The sequence below is a fragment of the Sorex fumeus genome, unplaced genomic scaffold (assembly GCF_029834395.1).
Source record: "Sorex fumeus unplaced genomic scaffold, SorFum_2.1 ptg000129l, whole genome shotgun sequence".
Lineage (NCBI taxonomy): Eukaryota > Metazoa > Chordata > Mammalia > Eulipotyphla > Soricidae > Sorex > Sorex fumeus.
In genome coordinates this window covers 10,139,082-10,163,145 of record NW_026606186.1, presented here as the reverse complement: position 1 = coordinate 10,163,145, position 24,064 = coordinate 10,139,082, and the positions used below count along the sequence as shown (strand labels likewise).

The following is a 24,064-nucleotide window of genomic DNA, read 5'->3' as shown; positions in this document are numbered from 1 at the left end:
AGACTCAATTTGGTTCCATTTTATTTGAAATTAACATTTAAATAAGACTAAAATAAGTCCATAGAAATTTTTTGACAGGAGAGTAAAGTTTTCTTTCTACGAAGATTAAGGCAGTCAAAGGAATCTGGAAAACATCTAGGTCAATCATAACCAAATTTTGTTTGCTTTCCAGGTTCTACATTGTATTTCACTGTAGGAAAAAAAAAGCTGGTAATTAAATTAGACAGTTTTCAGGGAAGGAAGTCTGTTTTGTGAAACACATGGAGTAAAGTGCCTTGGAAGTATTAGTTAAAAATGGTCAAGGCTGCAAAAGAAATCATTCAGCTCCTTCCACGGCCGTCACGGAGACAGGTTTCACATAGTATGGACCTTCACTCAGGTAAGTTCGGAGCCTCAAGTAGTTTGGATTCCCAAAGATTTCTGCAATGGTCTTGGAAGTGGCAAGTGCTTTCACCAGTTCATATTTTGCATCCTTTGAAGCTTTGTCGCGCTCCACAGATCGGTCCATCACATATTCAACAAAACCTGGACTGTTAATCATAAGTTTTTGAGCCCAGGGTTGGTTCGCTATGGCCTGAAAAAAAAGAGAAAAAGAACATAACTGAGTCCTAAGAAATAATGTTAATGGGATGACACAATTTTTTAAACGTTAGCAACATAAAACCTTTTGTTTTATAAAAGTTTATCCCCTTTTTGGGAATCTAATTTAACAAATTCTAAAATATGGGGCCAGAGTGATAATACAATGGCTAGGGCACTTGCCTTACATAGGCCTTCCCAAATTGGATATCGAGCACCACATATGACACCCGTCCCCCACCAGATGTGATCCCTGAGTGCAGGGCCAGGAATAAGCCCTGAGCAGCTGTGTAGTCCAAAAAACAAACAAAAAGAAAGAGAATCTAAAATGTAAAAAGCTTTGTATACAATAATGTTTATCACTGTGAATGATGATATCAATATCCAATAGGAGCAGAGATAAGTAAATTATGGTATATAGCAATGAAAAATTAAAAATGGTCAGAATCTACATTTGAATAAGAACTCTTAAGATTTAAGGTCAAAATATATCAAATTAACAGTGGGTAAGGATGACAGGCTGGCTGAAATAAAATAACTATCCCAAGGCAGGGGGTTAAAGTACTTGTCATGCACTGAGCCAATCCTGGCTTGATCCTCAGCACCACATACAGTCCTCCAGGCACTGCCAGGAGTGACCCCAGAGCACAGAGGTAGGAGTAAGCCCTGAACACCACAAAGTATGTTCCCTGCCCTCAAAAACCCATTCCAATCAGTAAAGATACATCTAATATTGTTCCTAATTTTGGGAAACCAATTAACCAATATGACAGCTCAATAAATACACATTTTCAACATAAATTAGAACACAAAAATAATCCTTACCACAACTGTAATTATGTTATTATTTCACAACTATCTTTACTGCCTGGGTACCCTATCAGCTAGTAAACTACATGAAAGGAAGTTCTTTGCACATTTTATTTACTGTCATATCGCTAGTATAGTAGTATAGAGCACAAAACAAGTTCAACAATATTTATTAAATGAATAAATGTGAATTATGAAATCTGACATTTTTTCATTCAACCAGTAGGTTTGGTCAAAGACTGTTGGAAAGATACCTGACGTAGTCCTTGAAAAATGAGTAAGAGGTTAACAAAGAAAATGAGTAAAGAGTAGGTACCAGAAAGTTCCAGAGATAAGAAGCAAGTGGTTAGGCTAGAGTGTTATGGTAGAGAAGGAATTCAGAAATAACCTCTAATGCCATAGAATCTGTTTCAGCCTCTGCTATAACATGAACAATTCTTTATAGAAACAGGCTGTTTATACATCTTGCCTGTCATTACACATTAATCTCCCTCAAGGTACCAGAGAACAAAAACTATACTAGATAGTGTACTTGTAGATCCCAGGGCATGGCATAGGGACTGGCTCTCTGTAAATGCTTGTGCATTCAAGTGGCCAAGTTCCTGAAAGAGCATACTCACTGGGAACACATGAAAAAAAAAAAACATATTTTTTGAATCTAGTTTTTATGTAGACACAGTGATTTATCAAGTTGTTCCTAATAAGGTTTCAGGCATACAACGTTCCCACTTTCAACCCCAAACCCCAGCCCCTGCACCTCCCTCCCCCCGCCCCAGACACACACACACCTTACCGTGAACACTTTTAAGGCTGCACAGCGTAGTTCAGGGAAAGGCTGATTACTGATGCCCCGGAAGAGCTCCAATGAGTCCCGAGATAAAGAAGAAAACCAGGATTCTGTCATCCTCAGGAGGTCTTCAGTCTCCTGTTCAGGCTATAGGAGAGAAAAGGAAAACCTCAAGACATTTGAAAGTCAAGAAACCTGGGTTCTGATGGCACCCTTTTATTCATTTTGAGTAACCTGTGCTAAGTCTGGATCACTCTTCCCAAACCTGCTACAGACTTGCCAAGTTTTGTTTTTTGATGGAATGGATGAAACTATCTCTGAGGTTCTCTCTTCTTTTTAATTTCAATATTCTATGATTCCATGTTAGCTTTAAAAATGTTACTAGAGGAGCCAGAGCAATAGTACAAGTGGGTAGGGCATTTGCCTTTCACACAGTTAACCCAGATTCAATCTCCGGCACTCCATATGGTCTCCTGAGCACCACCTGGCATTATCCTGGAGCACAGAACCAAGAATAAGTCCTGAACACAGCCAAAATAAAAAACAACATGTTACTAGGGGCTATAAGGGGAGAGAGAACACAGGAGGTAAGGCACTTTCCTTGCTGTGAAAATCCCAACACAAATCTCTAGGACCACATATAGTCCTCCTAGCACTGTTAGGGGTCACTCCTGAGCACTGAGCACAAAGCCAATACTGCTGGATGTGACCCCCCACCCACCCACTAACCCTACAATGAGAATTATCTTCTTTTACAAAGAACAATGGCATTGATTTGGTCACCATTTATAGTAAGTTGGTGTTATTCTGGCAATTTTATTCTTCTGATATACCCCACTGAACTACATTAATTTCCCAATTACTTACTGGCAAATAAAGAAGAGATGAAATTGCATCCAAACACCTAATTTTGAGCTCTGTCGATGCATTCTTTGCTTGATATCCTATTTTCATGAGCAAGCGTTCAAAGCGAGTTCCTTTGAAGGACAATGATTTTTTTTTCTTAATTATGGGGGAAACATACATATAAAACATAAAATCAACCATTTTAAGCATACAGCTCAATGGCATTAATATATTCACTCTGTTATGCAACCATCATCACTATCTAGTTCTGGAACTTTTTTATCATCAAAAACTACTTAAGTCCAACACACTAATCTTCCATTATACTCGAGCCCCTTCCCCTAACAACCACTATTCTTCTTTTGTCTTTATGCATTTGACTTGGTACCTTATATATGTGGAATCATACAATAGTTGTCCTTTTGTGAATGGCTTATTTCATACAGCACATGCTCAAAGTTTCTCCATATTGTAGCATAAATGACAACTGTCTTCCTTTTTAAGGCTCAATTCAACTGTACATTGATACACAGTATTTCCATCCATCAATGAATATGTAAGTGATTTTCACCCTTTGGGGCTATTATGAATATTGCTGTTATGAACACAGGTGTACAAATATCTGAGTCCCTATTTTAGTTCTTTGGGGTATATACAGAAGAGCAATTGCTGCATCATACAGTAATTCTATGTTTAAGCTTTTGAGGAGTCACCAAACTCTTTTCAATAGTGACTATACCATTTTATAATCCTAGTAGATATGTATAAGGGTTCCAAATTCTCCATAGTGCAGTGCCTTGCATGTGCTCTACCCTGCTTTAAGCAACAACAACACAAGATCTCCCAACTCAAGCGTCACCAGGAATAGCCCTTAGCGACTCCCAAGCATCACTGGATATGGCCCTAGAGGACACTGAGCATTGCCTCCCACCCAGCTGGGTGAGTGAGTCCTAAGGAAGTGCCCCATCACGAACAGAAGTCAGAGCATGAACATATCACAGAAGTATCATTCTTTACATAAAATCTTATAATGAATTATTTTCCTTAACATTTAAACATGTAACATATCCTTCTATTAAAGATTCATTACAGCAGTTAGTCTGCTGTTTTCATAAAAGAGAAAAATAAACCCTAGAGAGGAAAAGTGAGTAAATGGAGTTTAATTGTTAGAACTGAGAAACGAATCCAGGATTTCTAACTCTAGCCTGTGGTCTTTGTGCCACAAATAATACTCATGACAATATACAGGAGAAACAATAGGTAAAGTTTAAAAAAAATAATACAGTAAAGTACAATTAGGAATCTTTTATGGATGTGCTCAACATCATTATAACAAATTATCAATTTAATAGTTCTACAATACGGTTAATATAACAGCAAATTAATACATTTGGTCCTTGTTATAGTTGAAGTATTTCTAAAGAAAGTCAAACAATCATACCAACCTGTTTTATGTAAAACTTGCTTTCCTTCAACATTAGATCCCAGGATTCCAACTGTGTCCACTGCTACTCCAATCATGGTGGGGTCCTGACTCTCTGTCATTTCAAAGACTTTTTCCACAAAAACAGGGTAACGCTCACAGATCTGTTGAGGACTATCCATGATAGCTAGGTTTCCAAAAAACTTGACAAATCCTAAAGACATTTATTAAAAACAAAACAAAACAAACCCCAAAACTTTAGTAAGCAACAAAGGAAGCAAAAATTGTGGGTTCTACAACACCCAAAAGGAGAGAGAGAACAGAGGGGAATGCCCTGTCACAGAGGCAGGGTGGGATAGGGGGATGGGGGGGTGGGAGGGATACTGGAATTCATGGTGGTGGGAAATGGGCACTGGTGGAGGGATGGGTATTTGATCATTGTATAATTGAAACCCAAGCACAAAATTTGTAAGTCTACAACTGTACCTCATGGTGTCTCACTAATAAAAGTTTTTTTAAAAAGTCACATTAAAAAAAATTGTGGGTCCTATATTTTCAGAGCACCACTAATCACTGATCAATTATAGGCCAGAGAGAAGAAAAAGATTGAGTACTGTGCTGCCTGGACATCAGGAAGTGGTAAAGAGATTGTGAAGGATTCAATGATGTGAAGCAATCAAGAAACCCCATGTCAATACAGCAGATACAAACATTGCTATACTATGCAAGAGTGAGAACAAAGAATAAGGACCAATGGATACAAATTATAGGAAGACAAGTTTAAAATTATTATTAGGAGGACTTTTGTTTCTTTGTTTTCCCAGTACCAGGAATCAAATCTGCGGCACTGCACCACTAAGCTACAACCAATAAATAAATAAATAAATAAATAAAACCCCAACCCAACCCAACCCAACCCAAACCAAAACACAAAACTGGAGGGCGGAGGGGAGTTAAAGATACTGGGTCACACCTAGAAATGCTCAAGGGTTATTCCTGGTTTTGTGCCCAGGAGTAACTTCTAGCAGTGCTTGAGGCACCATATGTAGACATGGGATCAAACCAGGGTCAGCTACATTGTAAGGCAAGCATCTTATATCCTGTACAATCTCTCTAGTTCCAAAAGTTTTTTTTAAGAGTAAAATTAAGTAGGCTACCTGAGGAAGGAGTAAGTCCAATTTCTGGAAGGAGTCAAGAAGAACTAATCAACCAAGTCCTAAAACAAAAAGGTCGAAGTAAAACCTATATGAAAGCTTCCAACTCACAAAATCTGACAAATCTCTGAACTATACTGTATACGTAATTCCTCTTATTTTTACTTACATTTCTTTTGACTGAGGTTCAAAGGAAACTGTCCTTATGCTCTTAACTAGGAATACTGTTTCTGAGAATTAATAGCACATGGCTCCCAGGGGTACCTGCTGTTCCACTGAGTCACATCCCTAGCTTACAAGAGCCATTACTCTACAGGGAATCACCTACAGGGATAGACAGATGGCTCAATGCTAGAGCACAAGTTTTGCATGTGAGACCCCCGAATATACCTCCTGCATGATTGGTTCCCCTACATTACTGGGAGTGGCCCTGAGTATTGGGAGTATTCCTCCGCCCCTCTTGGAGAACTCAGCAAACTACGGAGAGTATATCGCCCGCACGGCAAAGCCTGGCAAGCTACCCGTGATGTATTCGATATGCCAAACAAAGTAACAAGTGTCACAATGGAGATGTTACTGGGCATGCTCGAGCAAATCAATGAACAATGGGAGGACAGTGACAGTGACCACCGAGCATAATCCAAAATAAACACAAATAAGGGGGTATGGTGCCGCCAGCAGATCAATCTGTACCTGTGAGGCGGGTGCATCAGCAGCCTGATGGCACCTTCAGACATCCAGATACCCCAAAATTGCTGCTGTGCCTTTGGTCAGACCACAAAAACTTGGGGCAAAGTTTACCAAGAAAGTAAATGGCCAAAAGTTAGGCATGTGAGAGACACACCCACAAACCACCTCCGGCTCAGCTATATGATTGGAGGCATGGCCTCTCTGGTTCCTGATTGAACTGCTTAATGGCCATGATCCCAGAGACTCAGAAACAAATCTCAAAACCCAGTGGCTTTTGGCAGAAATGTGTCCAGTCCCTGCAGTAGCTTACTGGTGCTGGGCCACAACAAGTGGGAATAGGTTTCGTGCCTTGGCCTGTTCCCCCTGGCGGCCCAGTGGCCGTCATCCTCCAGAGGCCACTGGATAGTCAGGTTTGGGCCCACAGTGACGAGACACGTGGGGCCTCACGGGATGGGGGTGGAGCCGGCCCTTTCCTCCCCGTCCCAAGGAGATCTCGAGTTGCTGCCCACGAATGGCCTTTGGCTCCTGATCAAGCTATTTAACGGCCATGATCCCAGAGACTCAGAAACAAATCTTCAAACCCAGCGGCTTTTGGCAGAAATGCATGCAGACCGCGCAGTAGGTTACTGTCGCCAGGCCACCCCAGGGGGGAAAGGGTGCTGTCCCTCCAACTGCTCCCCCTTGGCGGCTCAGTGGCTGCCATCCTCCAGAGGCCACTGGACAGTCAGGTTTGGGCCCACAGTGACAAGACACACAGGGCCTCATGGGATGGGGGTGGGGGTGGAGCTGGCCCTTTCTCTCCCACCCCAACGAGACCCCAAGTCGCCACCAACAAACAGCCTCTCTGGCTCCTGATCAAGGCTTTTAATGGTCATGATCCGAGAGACTCAGAAAAAAATCACGGAACCCAGCAGCTTTTGGCAGAAATGCATCCAGTCCCTGTAGTAGGTTACTGGCACTGGGTCAGCCCAGGTGGGAATAGGTTTCATGCCTTGGCCTATTCCTCCTGGAGGTCTGGTGGCCACCATCCTCCAGAGACTACTGGACAGTCAGGTTTGGGCCTGCAATGATAAGACAAGCAGGGCCTCACAGGATGGGGGTGGAGTCGGCCCTTTCCTCCCCGTCCCAACGAGACCCCTAGTTGCCGCCCATGAACGGCCTCTCTGGCTCCCGATCAAGCTGCTTAATGGCCATGATCCCAGAGACTCAGAAACAAATCTTCAAACCCAGCAGCTTTTGGCAGAAATGCGTCCAGACCCCACAGTAGGTTACTGTCGCCAGGCCATTCCAGGGGGAAAAGGACGCTGTCCCTCCGCCTGCTCCCCCTAGGAGGCTCAGTGACCGCCATCCTCCAGAGGCCATTGGACAGTCAGGTTTGGGCCCTAAGTGATGAGACACGTGGGGCCTCATGGGACGGGGGTGGAGCCGGCCCTTTCCTCCCCATCCCAAAAAGACCCTGAGTCGCCGCCCATAAACGGCCTTTCTGGCTCCTGATCAAGCTGCTTAACGGCCATGATCCCAGAGACTCAGGAACAAATCTCGGAACCCAGCACGTTTTGACAGAAATCCCTCCAGATTTAAGTGTTAAAATTTCAGAATTTCAAAATCGTGTGGCCACTACTGCAGCCACATGATATCATATGTTATTCATAACCAGCTATAGAAAACAAATTGTCTACTGTTGTCTTATCAGCAGATCTAAGTGCTGGGGTAAAATCCCAAATAATAATGGTGGGTCTGGTGTCAAAATATTGAATGTAATCAAAATAGAGAGTAATGTGGAAATCATCTGCCCCACAGGTGGGGGAGTGTGTGGGATGGGGTATACTGGGGTTTTTGGTGGTGGAGAATGGGCACTGGTGAAGGTACAGGTGTTTCATTGTATGACCGAAACTTAAACCCGAAAGCTTTGTAACTGCTCTCACGGTGATTCAATATATAAAATTATAAAAAATGAAAAAAATACAGTAAGGTGGAGTTCATGCCCAATTCAATCAGCTAATCAGTGGCTGAATGAATAGCAGCATTCCTACATAAATAAATAAATAAACACAAACATAAAATAAACAAAACTTCAAAGAAAAACAGGTAAAAAGGAAACAACCCATGACCTATCACAGAAATAAAACAAGTTTCATCATATATAGTGGCATGAATATTTCTTACCTGGCAAATAGAAGCTAGAGAAAGGGTCTGCATCTGCCCCAACAATTATATTGGAAATCTGATCAATTACTCCCTCTTGAGCAAGGTATTGTCGTCCATGGAGAGTATAAGCCAGTGATGTCACCATTTCTATACATGTGGCTCTGAAATACCAAAGATTTCTATTAGATGAAAATATTTTACAAAATACTATCATATGCATTATTTTATTTCTTCCCATCAACTACGCAAGGTCAATAATCCTGGCTTTATCAATTAGATAAGCATACAGGATGAGAAAACTGCAGTGACTGGTCCATGGTCATGCACTATCACAAGGAAACCTTTAAATTTAAATCTTGCCTATTGTTTCCATTAAGATACAGATGCTTTCCTAAGTGATTGTCTTAAGCTTTGAAATGGCACATACATGCAAATGAGAATAGCAAAGTTCCCATAAACCTTAATCCTGATTATGATTTTGCCTTATATTATCTCCTTTCTCCCCATTTTTAATAAATTACTTTAAGGTAAATTCCAATGACTGTATCATTTACCCTTTCAAACATGAGCAAGTCACACAAACATTTCCTGTCACAATTATGCTACAACTACCACACATTAAAAACATTAATATTAAAAAACTAATGCTAATAATTCTTTGGTATCTAACAATAAAACTATAATCAAAATTTGCCAATCAACTGAGATAAATACTTTTTATAGTTGACCTTAAGATGTTTGAACCTATTATTAATATCTGTAGGCTTATTTTATTTCAAAAATTGATACAAGTTTAAAAAAAAATGGGCTAAAGAATGTGACTCAGAAGCAAAGGGGATGCCTTGCATACTTGCATGTCTAACTTCTGGAAACACACACCTCCCCCCCCCCCCAAAAAAAAGTTAACAAAATTAATGTTCTGAGTTGGTAGAGCACCTGCCATGCAAGCAGCCAAACTTGGTCAGGTGTAACTCCCAAGCACCAAAGTGGGAGAAAGTGGGAGTAGCCCTTGAACACTGCTAGGTTGGCCCAAAGATCAAAAAAAAATTTTTTAATAGCGGAAATCAGAAAGTCACTTAAGAAAAAAACAAAACTGGTATATAGAAATTTAACCATATTGTTAACAGCAAAACACTTGAAGCATAACAAATGATCAACAGCAAGAATCTATTAATCAACTGTGGAATATCAAGGCGGAAATTAAAGCTTAAGAAATTAGGGAGTACAGAACAAGAAGATTGAAATTACATTTTTTTGAGGAATTATATAAGCCATTGTATTAGCCAAGTTATTTAACTCATGGTATCTTTAAAAGCTATTGGGGCCAGAGCAATAATACAGCGGGTAGGGTGTTTGCCTTGCACACTGCCAACCTAGGCTCAATCCCTGGCATCCCATATGGTCCCTGTGTACTGCCAGAAATAATTCTTGAGTGCAGAGCCAGGACTAATCCTTGAACATTTCTGGGTATGACCCAAAAAGGAAAAAAAAGTTGTTTTTGTTGCATTTGGGAGATGAAGAAACTTAGGTGCAGAATACATATAAGGTCAAAAATGGCTAGTGAATAGGAGAGATGCATGCAAACCTAGTCTTGTTCAGTTTCAATAGCCAATGTTTTTACTATCCTACATATCATAATGCTATTGCCTAAGTAAATAACACCAAAAAAAGCTATGATAACATATATATGGGTTAAATGTGCATAACACACATACAGTAAAAACAAAATGGTAGCCACCTTGGGACTGAAAAATCTTTTTGGTTTCTGGGCCACACCCAGAAGTGCTCAAGGCTTACTCCTGGCTATGTGCTCAAGGATAACTCCTGGCAGGACTAGGGGGACCACAAGGAGTCCCAGGGACCGAATCTGAGTCAGCTTCTGCAAGGCCAAGTGCAGCACTCACTGTACTATCTCTCCAGCCCCAGTACTAGCATTTCTTAAGTGCATACATGCCTACTAAAAAATGGGAACACAGTTAACACGAGGCTTTGTAAAGTTCAGGTGAGTTATAACATAACAAGGTAGGGCCAGGTCTATTTTGGAAAGATCACAATAAAACTGAAGGTTCGTTCATGGTCATTCACAATAGATTTCACTTTGAGAACTCTTGTAGCCTACGTACCTTACCAGCACATCCTCACCAGTAAGCTCTCTGAGAAGCTGAGTTATCAATCCACTGGTGGTACAGTAGTTTAAAGATTCTGGTGACGCAGAAGAAATCTCCACAATTAACTGAAAGAATAGGGAAAAAAATCAGAAAAGTAAAAGCTTAGCTCTCTTTTTTTTTTTTTTTTGGTTTTTGGGTCACACCCGGCGATGCACAGGGGCTACTCCTGGCAATGTTCAGGGGACCATATGGGATGCTGGGAATCGAACCCTGGTCGACCGCATGCAAGGCAAACACCCAACCCGCTGTGCTATTGCTCCAGCCCCTTAGCTCTCATTTTAAGGTAAGCATAAGTCTAGGTACTTTATGTAACTAAAAATTTTGTTCTTTTTTTATTGCTGTATCCTCAACCCCTCCAACAGTGTAGGCAAATGATACAAAATAAATACCTACAGAATGAATGCTAGGAAGGTATGAAAGGACACGACAAATGGTATATGTAGAACACGTCTGCACAACTTGTCTTTTTATTAGAAAGTACTTTAATGAAAAATGTCTGCTTAGGGCTGGAGTGATAACACAGCAGGTAGGGCGTTTGCCTTGCACACGGCTAACTGGGGTTCGATTCCCAGCATCCCCAATGGTCCCCCGAGCACCACCAGGAGTAATTCCTGAGTGCAGACCCAGGAGTAACCCCTGAGTATCACCGGGTGTGACCCAAAAAGCAAAAGAGAAAAAAAAAAAGTCTGCTTAGTAAAAACACATCAGGCTGTTATACTTGCTTTGCCACTGATTGAACTAGAGATTAAGATTGATTGGGACGGGGTGACTTATAAATGGTTTCCTCTCATTCAATGAGTCAACAGAAAATTATGCCAAGGGGCCAGAGTGATAGTATAGCAGGCAGAGCGTTTGCCTTGTAAACTGATGACCAGGGTTCAATCCCCAGAATCCCATATGGGCCCCTGAGCACCAAGTGGAGTAATTCCTGACTACATGAGTGCAGAGCCAGGAATAACCCCTGAGCATCCCATGGTTTGACCCAAAAAGACAAAAAAAGAAAGAAACAAACAAACAAAATTATGCTAAGTGCACAGGATTCTTTTTAAACATTTCCTATAGGCCATGACAAGAATTGAGCCAGAAGATAGAAGAAACAATCCACAAAGGAAGGAGGAAGATCTTAGAATAGTCAAGAAGGAGGGAATGTAATGAGTCTCAATTTCTAATAGCTCTTATTTCCATATCCAGGCCAGACCTGCACATCTTCCTTTGTTGTTTGCTATCTGTTTGTTTTTTGTTTTGGGACCCTGCCTCACAGTGCTTAGAAGCTACTCCTGGTTTGTTTTTTTAGGAGTCACACCTGGTGTTGCTCAGGGAATCATGTACAGTGCTAGAGATTGAACATGTTCTAGTCTACTGAGTTTTCTTTCCAGCTCAACAAAATTAAATTTGTTAAGTCCATTATGTTTTCACAAGCAGGAAACTCTTTGACACAGGAACTTTTCTTTCTATCTGGATGCTGCTGCAGTTTTTTTTAAAAGCAAAGACCAGGATATAAAAGCATGTATCGGCAACAATAATTATAAACATCATTGATTATTTGAAAAATTCTATCACTCTCACTGTACGACTGAAACATAAGCATGAAAGTTTGTAACTATCTCACCGCGATTCATTTAAAACAAAAAAAAAAATCACGAAGTGAAAAAAAAAACCACCAAAATTCTATCATTAATTCATTCCCTACGTCAATCAAGTATGTTCTTAGGGCTGAGAAATACTGGAGGGCACTGAAGAACTTTAAGCAGAGCAAAGACAGACTTATACTGGGATTTCTCAAGGATCATTCTTGTTGCACATGATGATAAAAGATTAGTGCTAACAAAAATGAATAAGAAGAGATGAGTTTGGATGCAAAAGCAGTAGGTCACAGGAGACTGACACACTGGCAGCTTAGACTAAGCTGGCAGTGACCAGATAAAGGAAGAACGCAATTTCAGTAAAACTGACAGGACATAATAATTGAATGAATAGATACATGGCAGGAGAACAAGGTCTTCACAGTGAATACGCTCTAATAATCAAATATGTAAGTGAACACCAGTTTGCTCTTTTTCCTTTTTTCCTGTTGTTGCTTATAAGGCGCCCCACCAATTGTTCCTAGTTCTGGAGGCAAGTGCCCAGGGCTATTTCTGTGGCTGTTCAGAGGGCAGTGTGGGCCTGAACGTTTGGTGCTTTCCTACTGGGACCTGCATGGGTGAGTGGATTATGATTAGTTTAGTTTAGGCATGAGTGAGGAGACTATAATATGCCTAAGAGAGAATGAATAAACAGACATGAAGGTCTGAGCACCCAAGAGAGATGTGGGTTGTAGGTCTATGGAGTATAATTACCACCTAGGTGGGAAGTGAAACCACAAGATGAATAGAAGTGGCTGGGAAAGAATGATACAGTATTGTGTGAAATCCAAAAATGGAAAGTTCAACACAGTTATGCTATAGACATGCCTCCAGACTCTACGCCAAGCTGTTTCATTCAGGGCAACCCTACATTTGATGGGGTTTAAATTAGAAGGCAATCAATCTTAGGGGGAAATACATGTATACAAGATCAACCTTTAACAACATGGTACTAATCTCTTATAGAAGGGCTTAATGGCTCCTGGGTGAAATACAACAATCTTCACACACTTTCCTCTAAGAAACCTTTTTTGGATCATTTGTGGATTATTCATAACAAGCCATACTGTCACTGTCACTGTCCTCCCGTTGTTCATTGATTTGCTCAAGTGGGCTCAGTAATGTCTCCATTGTGACATTTGTTATTGTGTTTGGTATATCAAATACATCATGGGGAGCTTGCCAGGCTTTGCCGCGCGGGTGAGATACTCTCGGTAGCTTGTCGGACTCTCCGGGAGAGGTGGAGGAATCGCCATATAAATTATTTCAGTTCTGCTTTGAGGGCAGGGTTTAGGCCTCAGGATGGAAACATCTGAAATATGGTTGTGGGATTGGTGTTCAAATATTAAATGTAATCAAATATTATGAACAACTTTATAAAAAAATTAATTTTTTTTTAAAAAAAGAAAGAAAAGCCCAACACAGCCAGGATATTGAGAACAGCTAGAGGCAGAAGGAAAACAATGATACTATGTATCATGATATGATATCTGAAGAGGGAATTAAACTACAGAGTGTTCTACTTTGAATATACAACGTATTAACTGTGTGGGAGGGTATCAATCAAAAGTGAGACTAACAACAACATATAGTGAGAAGTGAACACAATGCATATGAAGATCCAGCAAGTACTCAGTACAAAACTGGCAGAAATGACAACTATTTCTTCTCATTTGCTACTTCTGCTGCTACTGCTAGTACTATGAATTTTTTGTAGGTCTAATTCAACATTTTCTCCTTTCTTAGAATAATTTATATGGTGCACTATACATATTATACATATGAATATCTCATACATTAGGCTGACAGTTTACTCCTATAGTCAAAACAACTAGTAGTTACACGTATGAATATCTCATACATTAGGCTGACACTTTATTCCTATAGTCAAAACAACTAGTAGGGCCTAGTACCGACCATATTCTTAATAAATACGTGCTAAATGAAACATCTTTTTTGAATCTTTGATACACTGTGTTCTGAATTGTACAGCAAAAAGTGCGATTTCACTTACCTCATACACTCTGTATCGGACAATGTCATTTGTTTTCATTACGTTTTTCAAATCATCTAGCAGATTACTTTCAAATAAAGCCTCCAGTCCAGCTTGGGTTAGTGATATTCTTGATAAGGATTTAATGGCCTTAGAAGGAAAGAAAACACCTCGTAAGTTATAAAAATACAGACTATATTATCTGTTGTGTAGAATACATATGGCCCTATGAGAATTCACTACATTTTAACTGTCATTTAGAATTAGAAGTGACCTGGGTTTAAAACCCCAGTATTCTATATGGGTCCCTGAGCACTACCAGGATAATTCTTAAGAGCCAGGAGTAATTCCTGAGCAATGCTGATTGTGGCCACCCACCCACAAAAAAATTATGCTTTGTGTCTTATCAAACAACCCAATGGATTGTGATCTAAAAAACAGAAGGGATTTATTATTTAACAACCATTTATTTATCTGATATCATGTATGGGCAGGAGCACAGCGGGTAGAGTGTTTGCCTTGCACACAGCCGACCTGGGTTCAATTCCTCTGTCCCTCTAGGAGAGCCCTGCAAGCTACCGAGAGTACCCCGCCCGCACAGCAGAGCCTGGCAAGCTCCCTGTGGTGTATTCCATATGCCAAAAACAGTAACAAGTCTCACAATAGAGACTTTATTAGTGCTTGCTTTAGCAAACTGATGAACAATGGGAGGACAGTGCTACAGTGCTATCATGTATAAGAGGCTATACACTCAGCAACACAAATAATTGTAAACCTTTACCTCGTCAAAATGGGCTGGAGCGATAGCACAGTGGGGAGGGCGTTTGCCTTGCACGCAGCCAACATGGCCGACCCGAGTTCGATTCCTCCGCCCCTCTTGGAGAGCCCGGCAAGCTACCGAGAGTATTCAATATGCCAGACACAGTAACAACAAAGTCTCCAATGGAGACGTTACTGGGCCCGCTCGAGCAAATCGATGATCAACGGGAGGGCCTTTACTTTACTTTACTTACTTTACCTCGTCAAAAACAGAAAGTCTTTCTTTGTCCCTGAGTGAACACTGGGTTCTAACTTACCGCTTTAGCTACAGAGAGATTTTCTCCACCAATACAATAAACAATTTGTTTTAGTAATTCAGCATTATTTAGAATCTCAGTAACAGCATCAGAATTTTCAACAATTCTTCCAACCTGAAAGAAAAAAAAAAATCAGAAACATTCTTCCAAGGTAGAATAAGATTTGACCACATGATGGCCAGTTATTTTAGGAGCTGATTACAGTAATAAGGCATCATTATAAATGTCAAGCCCTGGGAATGAGACTCAGTGATAGATTACTCGCCTTGCATGTGTGGAGTTGCAAATTTGATCACTGGCACCAATCCACATTGTTGAGTGCAACTTTTGGTACTGCTGCTGTGATCCCTGGTGCCACAAGTTGCAGTCTCCCAGCGCACCAGAATCACATGTGAGCAAAATGTCACACACAACTAAGTATGTAAACCCTAGCACTATAACAAGTTTTTGACTCCTAGACACTGGAACAACAAATGGGAAAGAAAAAATAAAAATCTAACTAGCACATTTTATTTTTCTTTTTTAGTTTTAGGGTCATACCCAGCTCAGGGATCACTCCTGGCAGTGCTCAGGGGACCATATGGGGTGCCAGGGATCAAACCCAGGTTGTCTGTATGCAAGATAAATGGCCAACCCACTGTACCATCACCCCGGCCCCAAGACACATTCATTATAGCTAAATTATATGTGATACTGTCATATCTTTGAAAAAATAAACAATAGATGAAGAGTTGAGAAAGAATGAAACTCAGTGAAAACAAACTCTATTTCTATCATTTTCACCTATACTGACTGTAGGAGGGGTTGGAGCGATAGCACAGCGGTAGGGTGTTTGCCTTGCGCGCAGCCAGCCCGGGGGAGCCGGGTTCAATTCCTCCGCCCCTCTCCGAGAGCCAGGCAAGCTACTGAGAGTATCTCGCCCGCACGGCAAAGCCTGGCAACCTACCCATGACGTATTCGATATATCATATATTTGATATGCCAAACACAGTAACAACAAGTCTCACGATGGAGATGTTACTGGGCCCGCTTGAGCAAATCGATGAACACCGGGAGGACTGACTGTGGGAAAATTATATAATTTCTGTGAACATAATTCCTTATTTATAAGGTGATATAATCCTGTTAAGAAACTTATGTGAGATTTAACAGGTAAAGTACATACTATAGTGCCTGGCACATAAATGGCTCAAATAAACTGATACTTTCCCTCTTTTTGGTAAAGACATTAGAGGAGAAAAGGAAAAACAGTAAATACCTTTTGGGTAATATCTGCTCAGGTCTTAACATTTCAACAAGAAATTCAGCAAGCAGCAGCTCTTCACCCAAATAATAGAATTTATTTTGGTTTTTGCTAGCAGGCCAATATGAGATACTACATTAATTTGTTGATTCAGACACTTTACAATAGCACTTCATTCATATAATATGATCTAACATGGCAACCTTTTTCTCAAGAATAAGAGGCCACTTCATGGAAAGAAATGGGTTTATTTTCCTTAGCAGTTCAGTTGGCATATGGTTCTATTAAAAGGAACTCAGCAATATGGCTGGATGAATGATTCAGATGGCACTTAGTGGCTTTTGTTGCTTTACTTGTACTCTCCTGATTATAGTTAGCTATGTACAATAGAAATAGACTAGATACTTCATAGGGATATAAAAAATCATGTTGCTTCATCTCTCATTTTTGGTACCCACATAAAGTCAGGACCAGAATGCATTATCACTAAATGATGTTCCTTTACTATGGTAAAAATTCATACCTGTGACAGAGTGAGGATTTTTACAGAATCATTGGGATGAGCCAGTCCCTTTTGCAGATCAACCCTGAGGTCCCGGGCCACATCAACTGGTTCCACAGCTTGGAGCAATCTCTCCAGAATGGACACACACAACGTGATTTGTTCCCTAAAAGAGAACAGACCTCATTAGTTTGTGTCCTGCCCTTTCGGTGGAGGAGGGATTTGCCACTTCTGGAGATTCTTAGGGGTTACTTCTAGCTTTGCACTCAGGAATCACTCCTGGTTGGCTCAGGAGATCATATGGGATGTCAGGAATCACACCCAGGTTGGCCATTTGCAAAGCAAGTGCACACTACCTATTGTACTATCTCTCCAGCCTCAGGAGATATATATTGACTAACCTCAAGAAGCTCTGATCTATGGAACAAATAGGAAACAAGAAAATTAACTACAATAAAGATAGAAAAACATTATAGTTAAGCTTGGACCTGTTGGAGCTTAGAAAAGAATAAAGTACAGGGAAAAGCAATCAGAGGTAATAACCTGAGCCAAATGATTTAAAGCTTTTGCACCATACCTGGTGGTGCTCAAAGACTATTTCCAACTCAATGTTTGAGGGGCTGCTCCTGGAAGTGCTGGGGGAACCATGAAGTATCAGGAATCAAACCTGGACCTCCTGAATACAAAAATACACTCCAACCCATACAGCCTGCTCTTTATTTGACTCCTAAGCTAAATTTTGTGAAAAAGTGAAAATTATCTAAAAGAAAATTTTTTAGGAAGAGAGAGAGTTATCAAATGAAAAGGTACATTCAAATGATACAGCAGCTCATTTAAAGAACCAAAAGTAACTTGTATAAATGGAGAGAAGACAAAAATGGGTGATGAATGGCAAGAAATGAAAAAGTTGAACAGAACCCAGGCCCCGATGTGTACAGTATATCATACTATGGAATTTAGATTTTTCTCATAAGAGTAAACCAATGAAGAGATTTAAAGCAGAGAAGTAATATAAAAATCACTGTATTAGTATTGGAGAAAGAATTTCAAATTAAAAGGCAAATGAAGACTAGAGAGATAGTACAGGGTTAAGGTGCTTGCCTTACATCCCACCAATGCTGGATCAAATTCCCAGCACCACAGATGGTCCCCTGAGCACTCAGGGGTGACTCCTAAGCACAAAACTAGGTATAGCTCTAAGCACCTCTGGGTGTGGCCCATTCTACAATGTGTCTGCCCCCTTCCCCACAAATAAGCGAAATGACGGTGAAAGGTAAAAGAATGAGAAAGGGGAGTAGCAGAGAGGATGAAGAGAGAAAAGATTCAAAAGGTAAATTAATCCTTCAGTTACAGCTGTAGATACAGAAGATATTTCAGGATTAAAATGCAGCTCCTAGAAGTGCGCGGTCGCATTTGCGGCCGCGTGACATCTTACTATCTCATTATTACTTTGGACAACCTGGCAGGCTACCGAATGTAACCTGCCCACACAGCAGAGTCTGGCAAACTCCCTGTGGCGTACCCAATATGCCAAATACCAGTAACAATGATGGGCCTCATTCTTCTAATCCTGAAAGAGCCTTGAATATGGCACTTTTTAAAATCTCAGGTCTAGGACGAAGGAGACATTACTGGTGCCTGCACGAGGCAATCCATGAACAACAGGATGATCGTGATCGTGAATTTCACCAAAACAAAGAGTGTGGGCCATAAAACAAAAATAAAGACACAAAATATCCTGTAAATTAAGGGACAAGGATACAGCGCAGTAACAGAACACCTGTTCTGCATTAGTGAGAATGAGTTCAATGCCCAATACAGGGGGGAAAAAAAAGCCAAATAAAAGGAAGGAGATACATAAGCATTCCTTTTTATGACAATGATTCACCTCATATGAAATGTTCAAAGCTGACAAATTCATTGAGACAGAAAGCAAATTTCTGCCTGTCAGGGTCTGGGGAAGAAAGGGAGACTAGAGAAATTATTTTAAGATTTTTGATTTTTTGTTTTGTTTTGGGAATACACCCGGCAGTGCTCCAGGCTTACTCTTGGCTATGACTCAAGGATCATGCTTCTGGGCTTGGGGGACCACACCCGGCAGTGTTCAGGGCTTACTCCATGCTATGACTCAGGGATCACTGGGCTTGGGGGACCATATGGGATGCCAGGGATTGAATCCAGGTCAGCCACAAGCAAGGCAACCACTTTACTCAGAATACTATCCTTCGGCTCCAAAAGATTTTGTTTAAGACTATAATTGTACAAACCAGTGCTGGAGAGATAGTATAGCAATAAGGGAGCTTGCCTTGTGTGTGGCCAACTGAGGTTTGATCCCTGACTGTAGAGCCAGGAGTAAGCCCTGGGTACTGCCAGATGTGCTCCCCCTCCCCCCAAAAGTCCACAAAAACAAATGCTCATCAATGCGTGAGTTGATAAACAGTGGTATGTCCATACAACAGACAATGACTTAGCAATAACAAGAAATGAAGTATCCAATCATACCACATAGATAAATCTTAAAATAATTATATGAAATGAGCCAACAAAAAAATTTTTTGTATTTGGCTATATAAAACCCTTTAAAAGAAAAAGAAAAAAGGCAAACTTAGGGCTGGAGAGATAGTACAGGGGTAGGGCAGTTGCCTTGTTCAGCCAGGGTTCATCCCCAGCAAACACCAAAACTCCAAACACCCACCCACACCCCCACCCCTGCCAGGCCACCAAAGCTAGGAGTAAATCCTGAGTAGAGCTGGGCAGCCCCCCCCCCCCAAAAAAAAAAAAGAAAAAAGAAAACATTTCTAGTGATAGAAAACAGCTGGGTAGTAGCCTGGCTTAAGTGCGGTGGAATTATCAAGTGGCTGAAAGAAACCTCCTTGGATGAGAGATAGTGCTGCCTCCCCCAAGCCCCTTTTTTTAATAATGAGAAGACAGAATAATGCAATGGATTTATTCAAGAAAGAAAATGAGGACCTGAAAATAAAGAGACAAATTTATATACTTCACAGGTACACCTAAGTAATGTTAAGTAATGCAGGGAAAGCAAATATGAAAGAGAAAAATAATTTTTTTGTGGTTACTCCCTGTAGTGTTCAAAGCTTATTTCTGCCTTTGTACTCAGAGATCACTCCTGGCAGGCACAGGGGACCAAACAGGTGTCGGGGATCAAACCTGGGTCAGCTACCTTCTGGCCCTCAAAAGGGAGAAATCTTAAAAGGGTCAGAGTCAAGAAGGCCCTTAGAGATCACTCAATATTGACCCACATTCATGACTATTTCAAGTAGAAAGGTCATTTTTAAATTTCTGCATCACAAACCCTTTTAAACTCTTCAAAATTACCAAATAAACAAAGTAAAGTAAGTAAAGGCCCTCCCATTGATCATCAATTTGCTCGAGCGGGCCCAGTAACGTCTCCATTGGAGACTTTGTTGTTACTGTGTCTGGCATATCGAATACGTCACGTGAGCTTGCCAGGCTCTGCCGTGCGGGCGAGATACTCTCGGTAGCTTGCAGGGCTCTCCGAGAGGGGCGGAGGAATCGAACTCGGGTTGGCCATCTTGGCTGTGTGCAAGGCAAACGCCCTACCACTGTGCTATCGCTCCAAATAAACAAAATGGAAGTTTTTCCTATTCAAACCCTATGGATATGGGACCGGAGAGATAGTCCAGTGGCTAAGGCCTTGCAAACAGTAAACAGGGGTTCGATTCCAGACACCCCACCTGGAGTAACTCCTGAGTAGGAGTTACTGAGCACTGCCAACTGTGGCCCCAAAACAAGGAAAAAAAAATTTTTTTAAGAAATCCTAAAGATGTGCATAAAAAACAAAAAGTTGTAGGGTTGCGATGGGAATGTAGATGAAGGGCAGGCAGGCATCTTACATGTGTGAAACCCTGGGTTCAGTTCTGGTACATCTCACACATGTTGTCCCCTGGGCTCAATTCTGGACACACACACACACACTGACACATCTCACACATGTTGTCCCCTGGATTCAATTCTAGACACACAACACACACACTTACTTCCATTCTAACATCCACATGAATAATTTACTGCAAAAGTTAATACAGCTTTTTTTTGGAGGGTGCCCAGCCCATGTGCTCAGGAATCACTCCTGGTGGGGCTCGGAGGTCCTAAGTGGTGCTGGAGATGGAACCGGCACCAGCTATGTGCCAGGCAAGAGCCCTGCCCACTGTACTATCTCCTCCAGCCTGGTTGCACTAATCCGTGTCACGCTAGCCCTGAGGTGCGCTGAAATCCTTTTAAAAGTTACACCTAATAGGCTCCTCAACTCCGACGACCTTTCCCTTTTCTCAATAAATACTTGAGGGCGTTCCACCTCCACACAGAACTCTACCTCCATTTGTTAAGCAAGCTGCATGGTAGGACACTGTAGTTTGTTTTTTTTTTTTCTTCTTGGGTGGATAGTTTGGTTCTTTCTAGTTTCCTTGTAAGTAAATGCCTTGTCATCGTCGGGCGTTTCTTGAGTACAAACCAGCAGGATCAACTCTTTGGAGCAGGAATCGCCAGGCCCCACGGGGTTAGTTTTAAAACGAGTAGTAGCCGGGCTAGAAGGCGCTCGGGACAGATCTGTCCACCGGCAGGGGAGCGACCCCGCTGCCCGCTTCTGACCCTAGGGGTGAGGGCGGCGAGGTGGGGGGGGGGGGGGCGGTAGCAGGGACACAGCCCACGGGGCTGGGCTTGAACCCCGGTCTCGGGTCTCAGCCCAGGGTGCTTCGAATCCCATGCTTGGGGGTGTCTGTCCCGTTGGCGGCTGTCTGTCAGGCTGGGGGTGTCTGTCTGGCGGGTGTCTGTCTATGCGGCTGGAGGCTGTCTGTCCGTCTGGCCGGTGTGTCTGTCTGTCTGGCCTGGGGGTGTCTGTCCGTCTGGCGGGTGTCTGTCCGGCTGGGGGGTGTCTGTCAGGCTGGGGGGGTGTCTGTCCGGCTAGGGGGGTGTCTGTCCCGCTGGGGGGGGTCTGTCCGGCTGGGGGTTGTATGTCCGGCTGGGGGGGTGTCCGTCTGGCGGGTGTCTGTCCGGCTGGGGGGTGTCTGTCAGGTTGGGGGGGTGTCTGTCTGGCTCGGGGGGGGGTGTCCGTCTGTCGGGTGTCTGTCAGGCTGGGGGGGTGCCTGTCCGGCTTGGGGGGGGGTGTCCGTCTGTCGGGTGTCTGTCAGGCTGGGGGGGTGCCTGTCCGGCTCGGGGGGGGGGGTGTCCGTCTGTCGGGTGTCTGTCAGGCTGGGGAGGTGTTTGTCCGGCTGGGGGGGGTGTCCGTCTGTCGGGTGTCTGTCAGGCTGGGGGGGGGTCTGTCCGGCTGGGGGGTGTTCTGTCCCGTCTGTCGGGTATCTGTCCGTCTGTCGGGTGTCTGTCCGGCCCTTCCCCGCCTCCCCGTTCACCCCGTTCAGGGGCCACTCACCGGTGGTTCTCGTTGAGCAGCGAGAAGAGCGGGCCCAGGCGCATGTCGGCCGCCCGCTCGCGGAGCTCGCCGAGCGGCACGGCCTGCAGCACCGAGTGGAGCGCGCGCAGCTCCTCCAGCGGCGCCTCCAGCCGCGACACCTCCCTCAGCAGGGCCAGCACCTGCGCCGCCATCGTGCGCCCTCCCGCCACGGGCTGCCCGAGAGAGGCGCGGGCCGGGGCGCGCGCCCCCAAGCCTCGCGAGACCTGCTGGGAGCCGGTTTTTTTTTTTTTCCGGCGAGACTGCGGCCCGCCTCCGGCACCGCCCCCCCTCCCCTCCCCCAGCCAGGCGGGCTTGCGCGTGCGCGCGAGCGGGCGGGCGTGCTCAAGCCTCGCGAGACTGGCGGGTCGCGGCTCCCTGGGTGGCTGCGCTTTGGCTGTCGTCGCGCGGGTCGTCCTGCGCTTCTTCCGTAGCGGGATTCGCCCTCACAGACGAGCTGTGGGTGCCAGTGTCCCGCGAGAGGAGTGGCGGGACGGCGCGGAGACCTGCCTGAGCCACTGGAGGCGCTGGATGCCCTGCTTTCCGGGCGGGGCAGTTTTAAAGTGGAAGTGACTAAGAAAATGATGGCTGGAGGAACAGGTCGCCATGGGAGATGTGTGCTGAAAGTAGAAAATGGACCACACAGGATAACCTCTCAGGATCTGCATTGCAAACCATAATGCCCCAGAGTAGAGAGAGAGTCACGGTCATGGTCCTTCCGTTATTCGATTTGCTCAAGTGGGCCCAGTCACGTCTCCATAGTGAAAATTGGTTTTTTTTTGCTTTTTGCTTTTTGGGTCACACCTGGCGATGCACAGGGGTTACTCTTGGCTCTGCACTCAGGAATTACTCCTGGCGGTGCTCAGGGGACCATATGGGATGCTGGGAATCGAACCTGGGTCATCCGCGTGCAAGGCAAATGCCCTACCCGCTGTGCTATCTCTCCAGCCCTGAGACTTGTTGTTACTGTGTTTGGCATATGGAATCCGTCAATGGTAGCTTGCCAGGCTTTGCTGTGTGTGGGGGAGATACTCTCGGTAGCTTGCAGGGCTCTCTGAGAGGGGCGGAGGAATTGAACCCAGATCAGCCTGGCCGGTTGTGCGCAAGGCAACCGCCCTACCGCTGTGCTATGGCTCCAGAGTATGGGAAATATTGTCTGCCTTGGAGGCAGGGGGGAGGGTGGGAAAGGGACAGGGTATACCGGGGATATTGGTGGTGGGGAATGTGCACTGGTGAAGGGATGGGTGTTTGATCATTGTGTGATTGTAACCTAACCCAAATATGAAAGCTTGTAACTATCTCAGTGATTCAATAAAGGCCCTCCCGTTGATCGTCGATTTGCTCCAGCGGGCCCAGTAACGTCTCCATTGGAGACTTTGTTGTTACTGTGTCTGGCATATCGAATACTCTCGGTAGCTTGCCGGGCTCTCCGAGAGGGGCGGAGGAATCGAACTCGGGTCGGCCATGTTGGCCGCTTGTAAGGCAAACGCCCTACCCGCTGTGCTATCGCTCCAGCCCTGTGCTATCTTTTTTTAAAAAAAAGTGGAAGTGATGGTCCTGTCTCCGGAGGATGAAATCAAAACTGGGACTGTCCAGTA

At 43.4% G+C, this 24,064-nt stretch overlaps 1 protein-coding gene across 1 annotated transcript; it reads right to left on the bottom strand.

Moving 5' to 3' along the window:
- Window positions 1–78: 78 nt before the first annotated feature.
- Window positions 79–22,670, bottom strand: PSMD5 (proteasome 26S subunit, non-ATPase 5). Its single transcript, XM_056138640.1, has 10 exons — window positions 22,449–22,670; window positions 17,063–17,207; window positions 15,297–15,410; window positions 14,242–14,370; window positions 10,561–10,670; window positions 8,456–8,598; window positions 4,468–4,659; window positions 3,044–3,153; window positions 2,183–2,323; window positions 79–574 (listed from the first exon to the last, which is right to left on the bottom strand). The coding sequence occupies exons 1-10, from the start codon at window positions 22,619–22,621 to the stop codon at window positions 317–319; spliced, it is 1,515 nt and encodes a 504-aa protein (XP_055994615.1). The 5' UTR covers window positions 22,622–22,670; the 3' UTR covers window positions 79–316.
- Between the last annotated feature and the right edge of the window lie 1,394 nt (window positions 22,671–24,064).

Bases quoted from the DNA above. Each gene is read 5' to 3' on its own strand.
- PSMD5 (XM_056138640.1), bottom strand. From the start codon at position 22,621: ATGGCGGCGCAGGTGCTGGCCCTGCTGAGGGAGGTGTCGCGGCTGGAG. The intron at 17,208-22,448 runs GTGAGTGGCCCC...GTTCTCTTTTAG, and splicing joins CTGCTCAACGAGAACCACCG to GGAACAAATCACGTTGTGTG. The intron at 4,660-8,455 runs GTAAGAAATATT...AAATGTCTTTAG, and splicing joins CTCTAGCTTCTATTTGCCAG to GATTTGTCAAGTTTTTTGGA.